This window comes from Anser anser, assembly GCF_964211835.1.
Source record: "Anser anser genome assembly, chromosome: 15".
NCBI lineage: Eukaryota > Metazoa > Chordata > Aves > Anseriformes > Anatidae > Anser > Anser anser.
Window position 1 is genome coordinate 2,934,341 of NC_139736.1, and position 13,404 is coordinate 2,947,744.

Here is a 13,404-nt window from a genome sequence, read left to right on the forward strand (position 1 = left end):
CCCACCCCACCCCCCCCAACACCCACAGCCTGGCATTTGATATTAAATGCTTTTATTTTCAATATTAAAAACCAGTATTTTTAATAACTAAACAATGCTAAATTCATCTTACCAAAAAAAGGATGAGGTGGTGGTTTTCGGGGCGGGGGGGGTTCTACCAGGGACACTACAGCCCCGACCGCGACAGGGCCCGGGGCATGGCTGCCTCCCCTGGCCCCCCCGCCGAGGCCAGACACGTACCGCAAGAGAGAATTTTGGGGGGGGGGGGGGACAAGAGGGGGGGGGCAAACCCCGTGGATCCCCAAAATCAGAGCTGAGCCCCGGAGCCACGCAGGGACAGAGCCAGCGCCACCGCAGTCCCCGCGAGGAGGGGGCCGAGGAGCCCGGCAGGGATTTGGCACAGTGACACCCCCGGGGAGGGGGGGGGGGGGGCTGACCTCACCCCCCCCTGCCCCCCCAGCAGCGTGATCCCATCCCAAACCCCCCCCCCCGTGGCAGGAATTAGTGTCAGGAAGGAGCAGCAGGCGGGGAGCCCAGCCTGGAGAATAGCCCTTGGAGAAGCCACCAAGAGAAAAAGGCCACCTGTGACCCCCCCACCTTCACCCCCCCCACACACACACACCCCCAGGCCACTCGGGGAGAGGCAGGGGAACAAGGAGGGGGGGGGTCCCCAGGGAGGGGGACGGTCCCCGTGCGGCAGCCCGGCCCCCCCTGGCACACAGAGGAGGGGGCTGTAAACTGCAGGGAGCCGGGCATGTAAACAGAGACGAGGGTCCGGGGGGGGGCTGGGGGCACCCGGCCCCCCCTCGGTTTGTGCCTCCCCAAGGGACCAAACCCGGGAGGTGGCTGGGGTGGGGGGGGGGGGGTGACACAAGCCACCACGGCCCCCCCGCCGTGAGCCCGGGCAGCAGCATCCCCCGGGAAGGGGCCAGCTCCACTCGACCGTGTACGAAAAAAAAAAAAAATATTCATAAATCTTCCCCGGGAAGAGTTTGTGCAACGTGGGCCCCCCCCCCCGCCGTGCCCCCCCCCCCCCCCCAGCTCAGGGCCAGCCGGGGGGGGGGGGAAGCTCCAGGGCCGGTGGCCGGGCAGGGAGGCGCAGGGGGAGCGGCGGCACGGATGTTAGAGAGGAGACGAGTCTACGTTACGCTGGGGGGGCCGGGGGGGTCCAGTCGAGCCGCGCGTCCCGGGAATCCGAGCACTGAGATGGGCCGGGGAGGCCGCGGGCACCGGCGCTGCCTGGGGGAGAGACAGGGGACAAGGGGACACAGACCCTGGGTGACATGGGGGGGGATGGAGTAGGTGGGGGGTGGCCAAAATAGGGTGGGGGGGGCTGGAGCTGCTGTCCCCCACCCCTCAAGCAGGGACAACCCTTGGGCACGCACTGCCCCCCTGGCCACGTGCTCCCTGCTGTGGATGGGGACACCAGGGCACGGCGCCGGGGTCTTGGCCCCAAATACGCTGGAGGGGTTGCGGGGGGCTGGGGGCAGCTGGATCTGCGTGTGTCCCCCCCCCCTTCAAGGGCACGGCCCCCCCACCCACCTCACTTGATGAGGATGCCGGCGGGCCGCGCCTCGTCCTCGCTGGCGTTCCTCATGTTCCTCTCCGCCTCCTCTGAGGACCTGGGGGCAGAGCAGGGCGAGATGCAGCCGGGGGCTCCCCTGCGCCCCCCCCCCCCCCCGAGCTTCCAGCAGCACCCCCACGCTCCTCCTGTCCCCCCCCCCCCCAAACTTACGCCAGGAAATCCTTCACTTCTTCCACCGTGATGTCCCCGGTGGTGTCCAGCGGGTTCTCCATGCTGCTGTTGGGCGAGTCGACGGGGCCGGGCGAGAAGGAGGCCTGGTGCTCCTCGGGGGACCCTGGGGGGGCCGCAGGGAGGGATGGAGGTGCCCGGCCCCAAAACGTTAACCCCCCCCCACACACACACCCCATCCCTTTGTCACTCACTGTCACTGTCGGAGGGGGAATGGTTGGCCTCGGGGCTGTGCGGGACGTGGGTGCCGTTGGCTTGGGGCAGCTTCGGCGTCGCCGTCGAGTTGCTGGAAGGAAACACGGGGAGAGGTCGGTGCGGGCGGCACGACACGGGAACGGATGTCACGGAGGGGGGTGGGGGGGACACAACAAGCCCCCGGGGCCGCAGCGAGCCCCCAGCACAACCCACCTGAGGCAGGAGGTGTCCTGCAGCCGGGAGACCTCCAGGCAGCACAGCGGCTCCGTCACGTTCCTGGCGCTCAGCGAGAAGCGCTCGAACTCGGAGGGCGAAATCAGGTAGAAACCTGGTGGGGTGGAGGGGGACAGGGAGCATCAGGGACCTCCCCCCCCAAGGGGAAGACAGATTTGGGGGCGGCGAGGCCGCCGGGAGGTGGCCCCTCACCTTGGCCGTGCTTGGTGAAGACGCAGGAGGCGATGCCGCTGATGTCCTCCTTGCGGATGCAGCCGTAGTGCACCTGGGGCCGCAGGCTGGGCACGGTGAAGATGTGGATGTCGCCCAGGTTGGTGAGGCAGGCCAGGCAGTTCTCCACCCGCTCCTCTGGGCCGGCGCTCGCCAGGCTCACCAGGGCCACCTTCCGCACCCGGCAGCCCTCGTGCGCCGTCAGCTTGAACTTGGTCTTGGCGCTCACTTTGGGCAGCGTGAAGACCTGGGGAGGGCGAGAGGAGGCGGGTGCCGCAGGGACGGGAACCCCCGGGGCGGGGCAGGAGGTGGCGGAACACCCCCCCGCTGCCCCAGGGCCTTCGTCAAAGGGCAGCGAGTCCCCAAGAGCCCCCCCAGCCCTTTGGTCACCCCCACCCCGGTTGCTTTTCCGAGTGCCAGCCTGGATGGGAATGCCCCCAGAGCGGACACGGGACGTGCCAGGGCCGGCCGGTCCCACCGTGGCACGCAGCCCCAGGCTCACCTTGAACTGCTCCTCCGAGGAGATGAGCATGGAGTGGCTGCCCTGCATGTCGGGGGCCTTGGCCAGGTCCCGCGAGACCTCGTAGGGCTCGGGCAACGGGTTCCCCCGGCCGTCCAGCACGGCGATGGCCACCACGGGCGCCCGGTGCATCAGCTGGATCTCCTTGCCCAGCACCGCCTCCACCGCCCGCTCCGAAAACTTCTCCTGTGACGGCACCTCCAGGGCGTAGGCGAACACCGAGCCCGAGTTGGTCCCTGCCCACATCGTGGGGCCGTGGTGGGCGGCTGCGGGACGGGAGGAGCAGCAGCAGCGTGAGGATCCCTCTCCCTACAGCACGGCCGTGGGGGGGGGGGGGGGGGGGGACGGGACACACGCAGGGCTCTCACCGTCCCGCAGGAAGGTGTCCGCAAAGTAGAGGCACCGCACCACGCCGGAGAGCGAGTCGTCGGCCGAGCGGGGCTCGATCCGCCTCTGCACCGGCGTCATCTCCACCTCGGGGGGGCCCGCCTGCTCGGCCAGCTGCGCGTTGGCCTCCTGCACCTTGCGAGGTGGGGAGGGGGGGAGCGGGGGGACGGGGGTCAGGAGCCCCCCACGCGCACACAGGCGGGGAGGGGGATGGGGGTGGCGAGGAGCCGGCCCCGCTCTGCGCCCACCTTGCTGGAGGGGCTGCCGGGGTTGAGCCTCTTCTTGCCCGACACCCTGCTCTTGCGGATGCGGCGGAAGGACTGCCGCAGGGACTTCTTCAGGGACTTGACGCGGGACAGGGGCCCCTCCATGGCCAGCGAGTCGTTGGGGTGCAGCGTACACCTACGGCACCGCTGCTCAGCGCCCGGACCCCACCGCAGGGTCCCCAGCCCCGAGCATCCCCCCCCTCTCCTCCCCCCCCCCCATATTGCTACCTGGCCAGCACCGGGTTGCGCCGGTGGTAGTCGAAGAGCCCGAAGCCGTGGCTGGTGCCGAAAGCCACCAGGTTCCACTCGGAGTGCAGGGTGACGGCGGTGACGGCGGCGGGGGGCACGCACTGCACCAGGACGCTGGGCTGGAAGCCGGGGGCGAAGGCGAGGGGGCCGTTGCGGGGCGCCAGGCGGTCGTGGCCCTTCCAGGTGAAGCCCTCGCGGTCCTGCAGCAGGTCCACCGTGGCCACGCTGACGGCGTGCTCCGACTTCTCGTCGCTCAGCTCCATCACCAGCACCTGCGGGGAGGGGACAAGCGGCCGGTGGGGGGACACGGAGGGCTCCCAAGGGCAGGGTCCCCATCCTGCCCCCGAGGATGGGCACGGGGCGGGGGGGGGCTGCGGGGACTGGGGCACCCCGTGCCCGGCCACTTTTTCCTCCCCCTCTACCTGCCCGGCCGTGCCAGCCACCACCATCTTGGCCGTGTATTTGCACAGAGCGATCTTCTGGATGCCCAGGCGGGGGTCGTCGCTGTAGGGATCAAAGCAGCCCACCTGCGGGGAGAGGGGCCGGGGGTGTCACGCAGCCGTGGGCAGCCACCAGCACCGGGCGTCGTGCCCGGGGCCAGCTCCGTCCCCACGCGTCCCCGGTGCCCTGGGATCCCCCCCAACACCAGGGCAGACCCACGGGACGGGGCGTGCAGAACAAGCGTCCCTTGTGTCCCCGAGGCAGCAGCTGTGCCCCGAGCGAGGGGACACGTCCCCACGGCGCAGCTGGGATGGCTCCTGCGGGTGCATCTCCCCCCGAGGCACGGGGGTGCCGGGGACCGCAGCATCTCCTCCCCCCCTGCCCCGGTGTCCCCCCGAGACGTCACCTTGCGGAACGGCGGCCACTCCTCCTCGCCCGCCTGGTTGAGGCTGTCATTGTGCTCGCAGTCGGTCTGGAAGATGCCGGCGGTGCCCAGCTTGTAGAGAGGCTTCAGGGACACCCCCGAGGCGTCCCAGAACCGCACCGTGCCGTCCTCGTGCCTGCCGGGGCCAAGGGGAGCTCCCGTTAGGACGGTGCTAACGAGAGCCGGGCTAACAAGAGCCGTCTGTGCGCTGGTGGCCGCCGTGCCAGGAGGGGTGAGGGGACAATGCAGCGGGTGACACGCTGCCGCCCGGCCACCGAGCTACACAGCGGGGATTGTCAGCCCAGCCAGCACCAGCAGCTGCCCCCCCCCCGGCTCCCGTGCGTGCCCCATGCACCCGCTTTGGCTTCAGCCCCTGCCGGAGGTCCTCCCCCACCATCACCCGGTCCCACTCCCACCACGGGAAGGGGCTGGGGACGTCCCCTCCCTCCTGGCACTTAGGAACCCCCCCCCGCACCCCCTCCACGTCATGCACAGGTTCCAGGCCTCCACAGCGGAGCCGTCGCAGGCGCTCACCCGGTGAGGAGCAGACCTCGCTGCGTGGGCTCCTGGGCCAGGTTCTTCCCCCCGTTGATGGGCCAAGCCTGGGGGTGGGGGGGTGACAGCAAGCATCACACCTCCGTGCGCCCACCCCGTGGCACTCGGGGGGCGTGTGTGTGTCCCCTCCATCCCCAGCACTCACCGCGGAGGAGAGGCGGGGGCTCTGCTGCTCCCCGGCGCTGACGATCCTCTCCCAGAGCTTGAGGGGCACGTTGGAGATGTGGTAGGAGCAGGTGATGGCGGAGGAGTGGAGCGGCGCCAGGTACGGGGCGGGGATGGTGGGCCAGCCCGGCGTCTGCAGGTCGATCACCACCAGCTCCTCCTCCACCAGCACCACCAGGGCGCGGGGGTTCTCGAAGCCTGGGGAAGGGAAGGGAGGGGGAAAAAAGGAGGAAAAAAAAATAAAAAAAGAAAAAGAGATGCCGCTAGCGGAGACCCCCAGCCCGGGGAGCGCGGTGCCGGCGGGACGTACCTCCCTCGGGCACCTCGGGGTTCTGCACGGTGAAGAAGTCGATGACGCGGGAGGTGAAGTCCAGCGTGGCGAGGGTCTGGCCCTGCAGCACGCTGACGCAGTGCCGGTCGCCGTAGCTGGCCCGCGGCATGCCGCCGTTGAAGATGATGAAGGGGTTGCTGCAGGGGGAGCAGAGGGGTCGGACCCCGCACCCCCGGGGACCGCTCAGCCCCGCACCGAACCTCCTCCGGCACCCGGCCCCCCCATCGCCTACCCCGACTCGCAGGTCCGCCACAGGATCTTGTTGATGGCTTTGCAGGGGAAGGGACCTGCAAGGAAGACCACACCGCTGTTACGACACCGACCCAAGCACCCAGGTCTCCCCCCCACTCCCCCCAAAGCCCACGCACCGTAGGGGATGGTGGACAGGACGGGCTGCTGGGTCCTCTGCCCGCCGCCGCCGGCCGCCCACACCATGTAGCCGCCGTCGCTGTGCGAGCTGACGATGCTCTTCCCGCTGTGCTCCCAGGCCAGGCTCTCCAGCTGCTGCAGGGGGGACAAGGAGGGGCTCGAAACACAGGGGGGACAGGCTGCAGCACCCCCTCCCCAGGGCCGTCCCGGCCCAGGTACCTGGTTCCCCAGGAAGAGATGCTGGACGGCGCGCGTGCTCTGGTCCCACAGGGCCACCAGCCCGCGGCTGTACCCGATGAGGAGCCTGCCGGCGTCGCGGGGGTGCTCCTGGATGGACTCCACCGGCCCCAGCGCCTTCCCGCAGCGGTACTCGTCGGGCACGCTGCGCCACGGGAGGTGGGGGACACAACGGGGTCAGGAGGGGCCGGGGATGGCAAGTTCGGGGAGCGGGGCCGGCGCTCACCTTTGCAGGATCTCGTCCTGGAAGAGGGTTTTGTCCTCCAGCAGCACGAGGCCGGGCAGCGTGAGGAAGTAAACCGCGCCGCCCTCGGTGCCCAGGCAGGCCACGGCGCCCAGGGCCATGGGCAGGATCACCGTCACCCGCGTGATGCTGGGGGAGCAGCTGCGGGGTGGGGACCAGGGCTGTGTCGGCAGCGGGCAGACACCCCAAAACCCCTCCTCCATCCCACTCTGGCATCACCCCGGCATCCCCAGCTCTGCCGGCCCACGAGGATGGGGACGATACTTGGGGAGAGCACCCGGGCTGTTTGGCCCCCGCTATCAGCCGCGGCGCTCGCAGGCGATTCCTGAGCCATTAATCACACCCCGGGGCCAGGGCCGCATCTCCCGACCCGCGGGCCGCAGCCCGGAGACCAAACTGCCCCGCCGGCGGCGATGCCCGCTCCCCCGCGCCGTTCCCAGCCCGGCGCCCTTATCGCTCCCCAGGTGTCCGGAGGCCGGGAGCCGCGTCCCCCGCACGGGAGCCGCTCTGCCCCAAACGCTCCCATGCAGCGGGGCCGCCGTGCTCCGTCCCCGCCGAGCTGTTTTTTCCCCCTCCCTCCTCAAGCCAAACAAACAGCGCGAAAACCTCGCATCTGGCAGCGCCGTGCGGCCAAGCCCCACCCCGGCACGACGCCGGAGCCGGGTGTAAACTCTGGCAGACCTCGCCTGCCGCCGCCCAAACTCAAAGGCGGCCGAGCCATCGACGCCCACGGCGGCAGCGGGGTCACCCCCCCGGGGGAACGAAGCGGGCTGGGAGCCCCCCCCCCCCAGGCCCCCGGCCCCAGCCAAGCGCGGAGGAGGAGGAGAACTTAGCGGTGCCGGACCCAGGGCGCGCCGGGAGGCCGAAGCTACGGGTCTCCTCCAGGTGGGAGCAGCCGTCCTTCTGGTAGATCTCCCAGAGGTGCAGCGTGTTGTCGTCAAGCAGGGACAGCAGCCAGCCCTGCAGGGGGACAGCGGGGTGGGCGCAGGGGGGGGGCCGCGGACCGGCGAGCCCCCCCCCCACTTCCCGGGCCCCCCACCTACCTGCCCGGCCAAGAAGTGCAGCTGGGTGACGGTGGCCGCCTCCTTGTGCAAGCCCGTCAGCTCCACCCCGGGAGCGCCGTACCTGGGGGGGCCGTTAAGGAAGCAAGAAGAGCAGAGCCCACCCCAAGAGGTCCCCCCCAATCCCCCCCCCGCCCCCCAAATCCCAAATCCCAAATCTCACAGGGTGCGATTCAACCCACACCCCCCCATCCAAGCCCGGTTTAACCCCCCCCAACCCACCCAGACCCCCACCGGCCCCCACCCCGCGGCCCTGGCCGCCCCCCCAGCCCGCTCCCCACATCCCCCCCCCGCGTCCCCCAATCCCTCGCCGAGGGTCACCAAGCAACGGCCCTCCGGCTCGCGTGTTGCTGGGAGCAACCCGCTCCTGCGCCAGCCGCAGCGCGATGCTTATTCAGCGGCTCCCCCCCCCCCCCCACCACCACCCCCCCGCCTGCTTCCTGCCCCAAACCCACCCCAGCTCCACAAAAAGAAAAAAAAAGAAAAAAAAAAAATAAAAGGGCCCGGAGCAGCCCCGGATGGCTGCGAGCCGGGGGATTTGCGGCTCGGTCGGGGGAAACGAGTTCGGAAGGTGCTGCAGAAAAGCCCCCGCGCCCCGCCGCGGCCCCGCCGCTTGGCTTTGGGGTCGGACGTGCCCTGCGCACCCCAACCCGGGGGTCCGGGACCCTCCTGGCAGCGTGGGGCCGGACCCCAGCCCGACGGCTCCGAGCCCCTTCCCGCTCTCATTTTGCTGCCCGATTACACTCCAAATGGCCGGCACCGGGGGGACGGGGACGCTGCCAATTAGCCACGCTCGCTCGGGCACGGACAATGTCCCCGAGCCCTCGGCGGCCTCGCGCCCTGAACTTTCCCATGGGCTCCCCTCAGCCCGGCTGCTCCCGTTGGAGCCGGCCCCGCGGGGACACCGGGGACGCCGCCAGCCCCGGCACGGCTGCGGCACCGAGCTCTTCCCGTGCCTCCCGCCTGCACCCGGCGCTTCCGAGGGTCAGGATGCGGGGCTGGCACGCGGCCGGGGCGGGCGCACGAGGGCCGGGCGGGCTCCTGCCCTCCGCCACCCCCTTCTTTCTCACCCGGGGCCGCCCGGCACGCACTGGCGGCAGGGTGGGGTTTGGTATGTGCCGGCACGGCCGCACTCACCCAACTGGTCCCGGCTCCTCCGTCGGCGACGCCGCTCAGCAGGAACCGGGGCAGGACCGGCACCGATGCTCCAGCGCCGAGTGGCACCCCAACGGGGCCACGTGGCAGCCCCAACGGGCCATACGGCAACCCCAACGGGGCCACGTGGCACCCCGACCCCACATTCTGGCTGCGAGGAGCCTCCCGATCCCTGGTTCACCCACCCATGAGCTTCTCCACCAGCAACTTATCCTCCCAGCTGCTTCCCCCCAGGAGCGCTGGGGTGCCCGGCCCGGCCAGGGCGCGTTGCCCCGTGTGCCGCAGGCAGCGCATCCCGCACCCCAGAGCCGGGACGGATGAGTCCCCGCAGGGTGGTTTCCATATATCCCCGCCCTTCTCCCCCCCAAAACACCCACCGCTGCCTCCCCGTGCCCCGCACGGTGTCCTCGGCACGGGGAACCGGCGCGGCAGCTCTGCCCGGGCCGACAGGCAGGAGCTGTCTGGCAGCACCGGCGCGGCCGGGCTGGAGCCGCCGCGGCGCTGGGGACACGGTGGAGGAGCCAGACAGCCGGGGTTGGGACGCGGGGAACAAGGAGCGGGGCGAAACTGCAGCCCCGGGGCAGCACCCGGCACGGCTGGGGGACGTCACCCATCCCTGCTCACCCCGCGGGCTCGCTCGGTGCCAGCACAGCGGGCTCCAAACCGGAGCCAGCACCGCGCTGACCGCCGCACCCCCGAAACGCGCTGCCGGCCGAGATGCCGGTAGCCCCGGGGACAAGCAGCCAGCGAGAGCAGCTCAGGACACGCAGGCGAGGTGGGGACCAAGTGCTGGGACCCCCCCTGGCTTCTCCAGTGGTTGTGGGGGGGACGGACACGGGTCCCCGGAGGGTGCCAGCCCCCGGTGCCACGCCGTCTGCGCCCAGCCGGGGAGCCCCCAGCGGTGCCCCCGCTAACCAGCGGCACCAGTCAGGCCAGCTCCTGGCCGCGCAGCCGGCACCGGGACCCCCACCTCGCCCGCTTCCCCGCGCTGCCCGGTGCCCAGCCTGCTCGAAGCGCCCTCCCCGGGGCCAGCCCCCGACCCAGCGCCGAGCCGAGCGGCGACGTCGCGGCCGGGCTGGCCCCGGCAGAAAAACGCCATCTTTGCGCGGGGAGCGGCGGCCAGAAGGGGAGGCAGGAAAGCTGGGACCCCCCCTTTCTTTCCCTAAAACAAAACAAAAACAAATCCCCACCCCCCCCAACGTGGGGCTCAGCCACCCCCGCGCCCACCCCGCATTCCTGCGGCGCGGGGGCCCCCCGAGCGCGGGACGCATCCAGCCCTGGCCGCCCGCCAGCAGCAAAGCGCGGCCGGACCCCTGCAACACGCCGGGGACGGGACGCATCACGTTCCCCCCCCTCCTCCCCCCCCCCTTTTTTTTTTTTTCCCATTTTTTCCAACATTTCCTCCCCAAACAACCGCTCGGGCACGGGGAGGAGCCCCCAGGGTGAGGCAAAGCGGGGGGGACTCGGGGTGTTTTGGACAACGAAGCCGCTTTCCTCCCCCCCTCCGGCGCTCCCCCTTCCCCGGCGCAGCGCAGCTGCAGCGCAGCTGGACGGACGGACACCGCCGGGACGTGGCTGAGGATGGGGGGGGGACAACGTGTGTGTGTGTGTGTCCCCCCCCTCGGCGCTGGTGGTGGGGCTGGGGAGGAAAGGATACAGCTTCACCGCTCCCGCCTTGGTGCCGATGGCCATCACGCGCAGCCGGGGGTCGTAGGCCAGGGCGCTGGGCTGGCTGGGGAAGCCGTGCTCCACGGTCTGCGGGGACAGCGAGGTCAGAGAGGAGCCCCCCCAGCTTGCCCCGAGCCCCCCCCCCAGCAGCAGCATCACCCCAGCACCCAGCGGGGCGGCACCGGGGCGCTGCAGCCCCATCCCCGCGCCGAGGACATGCCGCGTCGGTGCCCGCAGCGCCCCAGGCGATGTTTTAGTGGGGTGCGCGCCCCGCCTCATTGAACCCCCCCCCCCCCAAAAAATAAATAACCAAACCTCCCCCGTCCCCACCCCGCCGAGGCACCGGGGGAGCCCCGATCCCGCAGAAGGGACCCCCCCGGTCCGTGACACCTCCCCGAGGAGCCGGCGCAGAACCAGGCGAGCGGGACCTGCGAGCGCCTGGGAGCGGAGACGGCCCCGGCGAGCCGCCCGCGGGCACCTTCCCAAGGAAGTCCGGGGACGGCGGCGGCGGCGTGCCCGGGCTCGCCGTCTTCGGGAGGGGCTCCCGGCGGCGGCGGGGATGCGGAGGGACACCCGCCGCCCTCGCCCCCGGGGGAGCAACCCCTCCATCCGCACCCACCCCGGCGGCCGCCCCATCAAAACGCCGGCGAGGCCGCTGGAGCCAGCCCGGATCCCGGCCCCGCTGCCTTTGTCTGGGGGCGGCCGAGAGGCGCCGCGGGGCGGCTTTTTGCACCCGCCGCCGCCGGGGGGGCACGGCCGGGGATCCCCCGAGGGTCCCCGGGCTGGGAGCACGGGGGGGGTGCGGGCACCCCTCTGCCTTCCTGCACCCCCCCCCCGTTTTCAGTTCGGGTCCCGGTCCCCCATCCCCGCGCGCCCTAAAGGCGCTGCGCACCCTGACAGCCACCCTAAAGCCAACCGGGGGGGGCGCGGAGCTGCAGCGCCCCGGGGATGCCCCGAGCGGGGTGCTCGGCTGGGAACCCCTTAGCAAAACCCCGCCGGCGCCCCAAAAAAACGCCCCCCACCCCCCCCACACCCCCCCTTTTGCATCCTTTCCTCCTGCCAGGCAGCGGGGCCGCATCCGGCGGGGGGCTGCTCCGGCCGGCCGAGGCGCGCTCTGGGCCGAATTACAGCAAATCCGAGGCAGATTTGGAGCTTGAGAGGAAGGGGGGGGGGGGGGTTGAAAAAAAAAAATTAAATAAAAAAAGAAAATAACAAGATCTTAATGGGAGGCAGGTGGGCAGGCAGCCGCCCGGGGTATGGGGCCGGCGAGAGCGGGGCTGCTCCCGGCAGCGTTTCCGTCGTCGAGCCCCCCCCGGTGATGCCCCCCCACCCCATGAGCATGGACTGCCCGGGGTGCTGGCCCCGGGGTGCTGGCCCCCGCAGGATGCGGCCCCGCAGCCCAAAATAGGGCTGGGTTGGGGGCTCGGGGCAGAGCCGGGGGGGGGACCCTGAGCCCCGGGCAGACCCCGCTGCGAGGCTGGGGGGGGTCTCGGGAAGCAAGGGGGGACCCCAAAGCTGGGGGGGGGGGGGGTGAGGATCTTCATCCCCGGGGGGGTCAGGGATGTTCCCAATGGGGTCACCGGGGCTGGGAACGGCCCCGTCCCGGCACCACGGGGCTGAAGATGAGGGGGTGCCCCCATGCTGCGCCCCCCCCGCCCCAGCACCAGCGGGGACAGCGGGGGGACACCCCGGGGGGCTCCGTCCCACCCCGGTGACACCGGGACGGCGATGCCCAGCTTGGGGACGCGGGGGACGCAAAGCGCCCCCCCCCCCTCAAGGGGCACGCTTTTGGGGTGCCGGGCAGCCCCCAGGGCACGTTTTTGGGGGGGTGTCACCCCCCCGCTATGACCTCCCCCAGCCCCCCGCAGCCCTTTGGGGTGCCGGGCCGGGACCCCCCCGCCCCGCAGCACTGGGGGGGGGGGTAACCGGAGAGCTGGGGGGGCCGCACCGGGGATGCTCCGGGGGCAGCACGGTGCGGGGGGGGGGGGAGCCCCAAAACCCTTGGTCCGGGGAACCCCGGTACCGACGGGGCGGGCGGGGGGGGCACAACGGGGGTGCCCCAACACCGAGGACGGCGGGACACCGGCGTGCCCGGAGCCGGTACCCCGGGGGGGCCCGCGGTACCGGCACCCAAGGGTGCCCCAGCACCCCCCCCCCAGCACCCCGGGGTGCCCCCGCCGCGGAGCTCCGCGCTCCCGGTGTACGGCTCCGGGGGGTGGGGGGGCGGCGCATCCTGCGTGCTGGACGGGGGGGTTCCGGGGGGGTCCCGGGGGGGTCCCGGGGGGGTCCCGGGGGGGTCCCGGTTACCCCGTTACCGCCCCCCCCGAGGGCTCTACGCCCCCCGGTGCTCACCCCCCCCCCCACCCCTCCCGCCGCCGCCCCCCGTGCCCGGGGCTCACCTTGCTGAAGGCGAACAGGTCGTGGCGGAGCCGCTCGCGGTGCGGGTCGGCGCCCTGCCGCCGGAACCGAAACTTCATCATGGTGCGGCCGGTACCGGGCGGGGCCGGCGCTACCGGGGCCGGGGATCCCGGTACTACCGGGGCCGGTGCGGGCAGTGCCGGGCCCGGTCCCGCTCCCGGTGCCGGTCCCGCTCCCGGTGCCGGACCCGCTCCCCCCCCGGCGCCCCCGGTCCCGGTGCCCGCCGAGCGCCGCGCGCCGAGCCCGGGCAGGCACCGCCGGGGCGGGGCGGGACGCGGCCCTGACGGACAGCTCCCGCCGCCAATCAGAGCCCGCTCTCACACAAGGCGCCGCGCCGCCCCGCCCGGCCGCGTTGCGCGTGCGCTCCCCCCCGCGCGGGGGATGCTGGGGGTTGTAGTTCGATCCCCTAGCAACTTCTATACTTTTTTTTTTTTAACTCTTTCCTTAGTTTTTTGGTCGCAGAGCGCCAGGGTGGGGCTGGGAGGGCTGGGAGGGTAGCCTGAGGGTGCACATCCTGGCCAT

At 71.7% G+C, this 13,404-nt stretch overlaps 1 protein-coding gene across 3 annotated transcripts; it reads right to left on the reverse strand.

Annotated features, from left to right (window-relative positions):
• Nucleotides 1–35: 35 nt before the first annotated feature.
• Nucleotides 36–13,172, reverse strand: LLGL1 (LLGL scribble cell polarity complex component 1). 3 transcript variants are annotated; one of them, XM_083799414.1, is made up of 23 exons: nucleotides 12,864–13,172; nucleotides 10,454–10,551; nucleotides 7,624–7,705; nucleotides 7,425–7,540; nucleotides 6,563–6,721; nucleotides 6,319–6,481; nucleotides 6,099–6,234; nucleotides 5,963–6,017; nucleotides 5,710–5,867; nucleotides 5,380–5,597; nucleotides 5,214–5,281; nucleotides 4,662–4,815; nucleotides 4,237–4,341; nucleotides 3,794–4,086; nucleotides 3,548–3,701; nucleotides 3,281–3,401; nucleotides 2,895–3,178; nucleotides 2,375–2,639; nucleotides 2,162–2,276; nucleotides 1,948–2,039; nucleotides 1,736–1,859; nucleotides 1,543–1,622; nucleotides 36–1,239 (listed from the first exon to the last, which is right to left on the reverse strand). In XM_083799414.1, exons 1-22 carry the CDS (start codon nucleotides 12,942–12,944, stop codon nucleotides 1,544–1,546), a joined length of 3,120 nt encoding a protein of 1,039 aa, XP_083655540.1. In that variant the 5' UTR covers nucleotides 12,945–13,172; the 3' UTR covers nucleotides 36–1,239; nucleotide 1,543. The 3 variants fall into 3 exon arrangements, with proteins under 3 accessions (XP_083655540.1, XP_083655539.1, XP_083655538.1); XM_083799413.1 differs by having other exon boundaries at nucleotides 3,281–3,428; XM_083799412.1 differs by having other exon boundaries at nucleotides 3,281–3,434.
• Nucleotides 13,173–13,404: the final 232 nt, after the last annotated feature.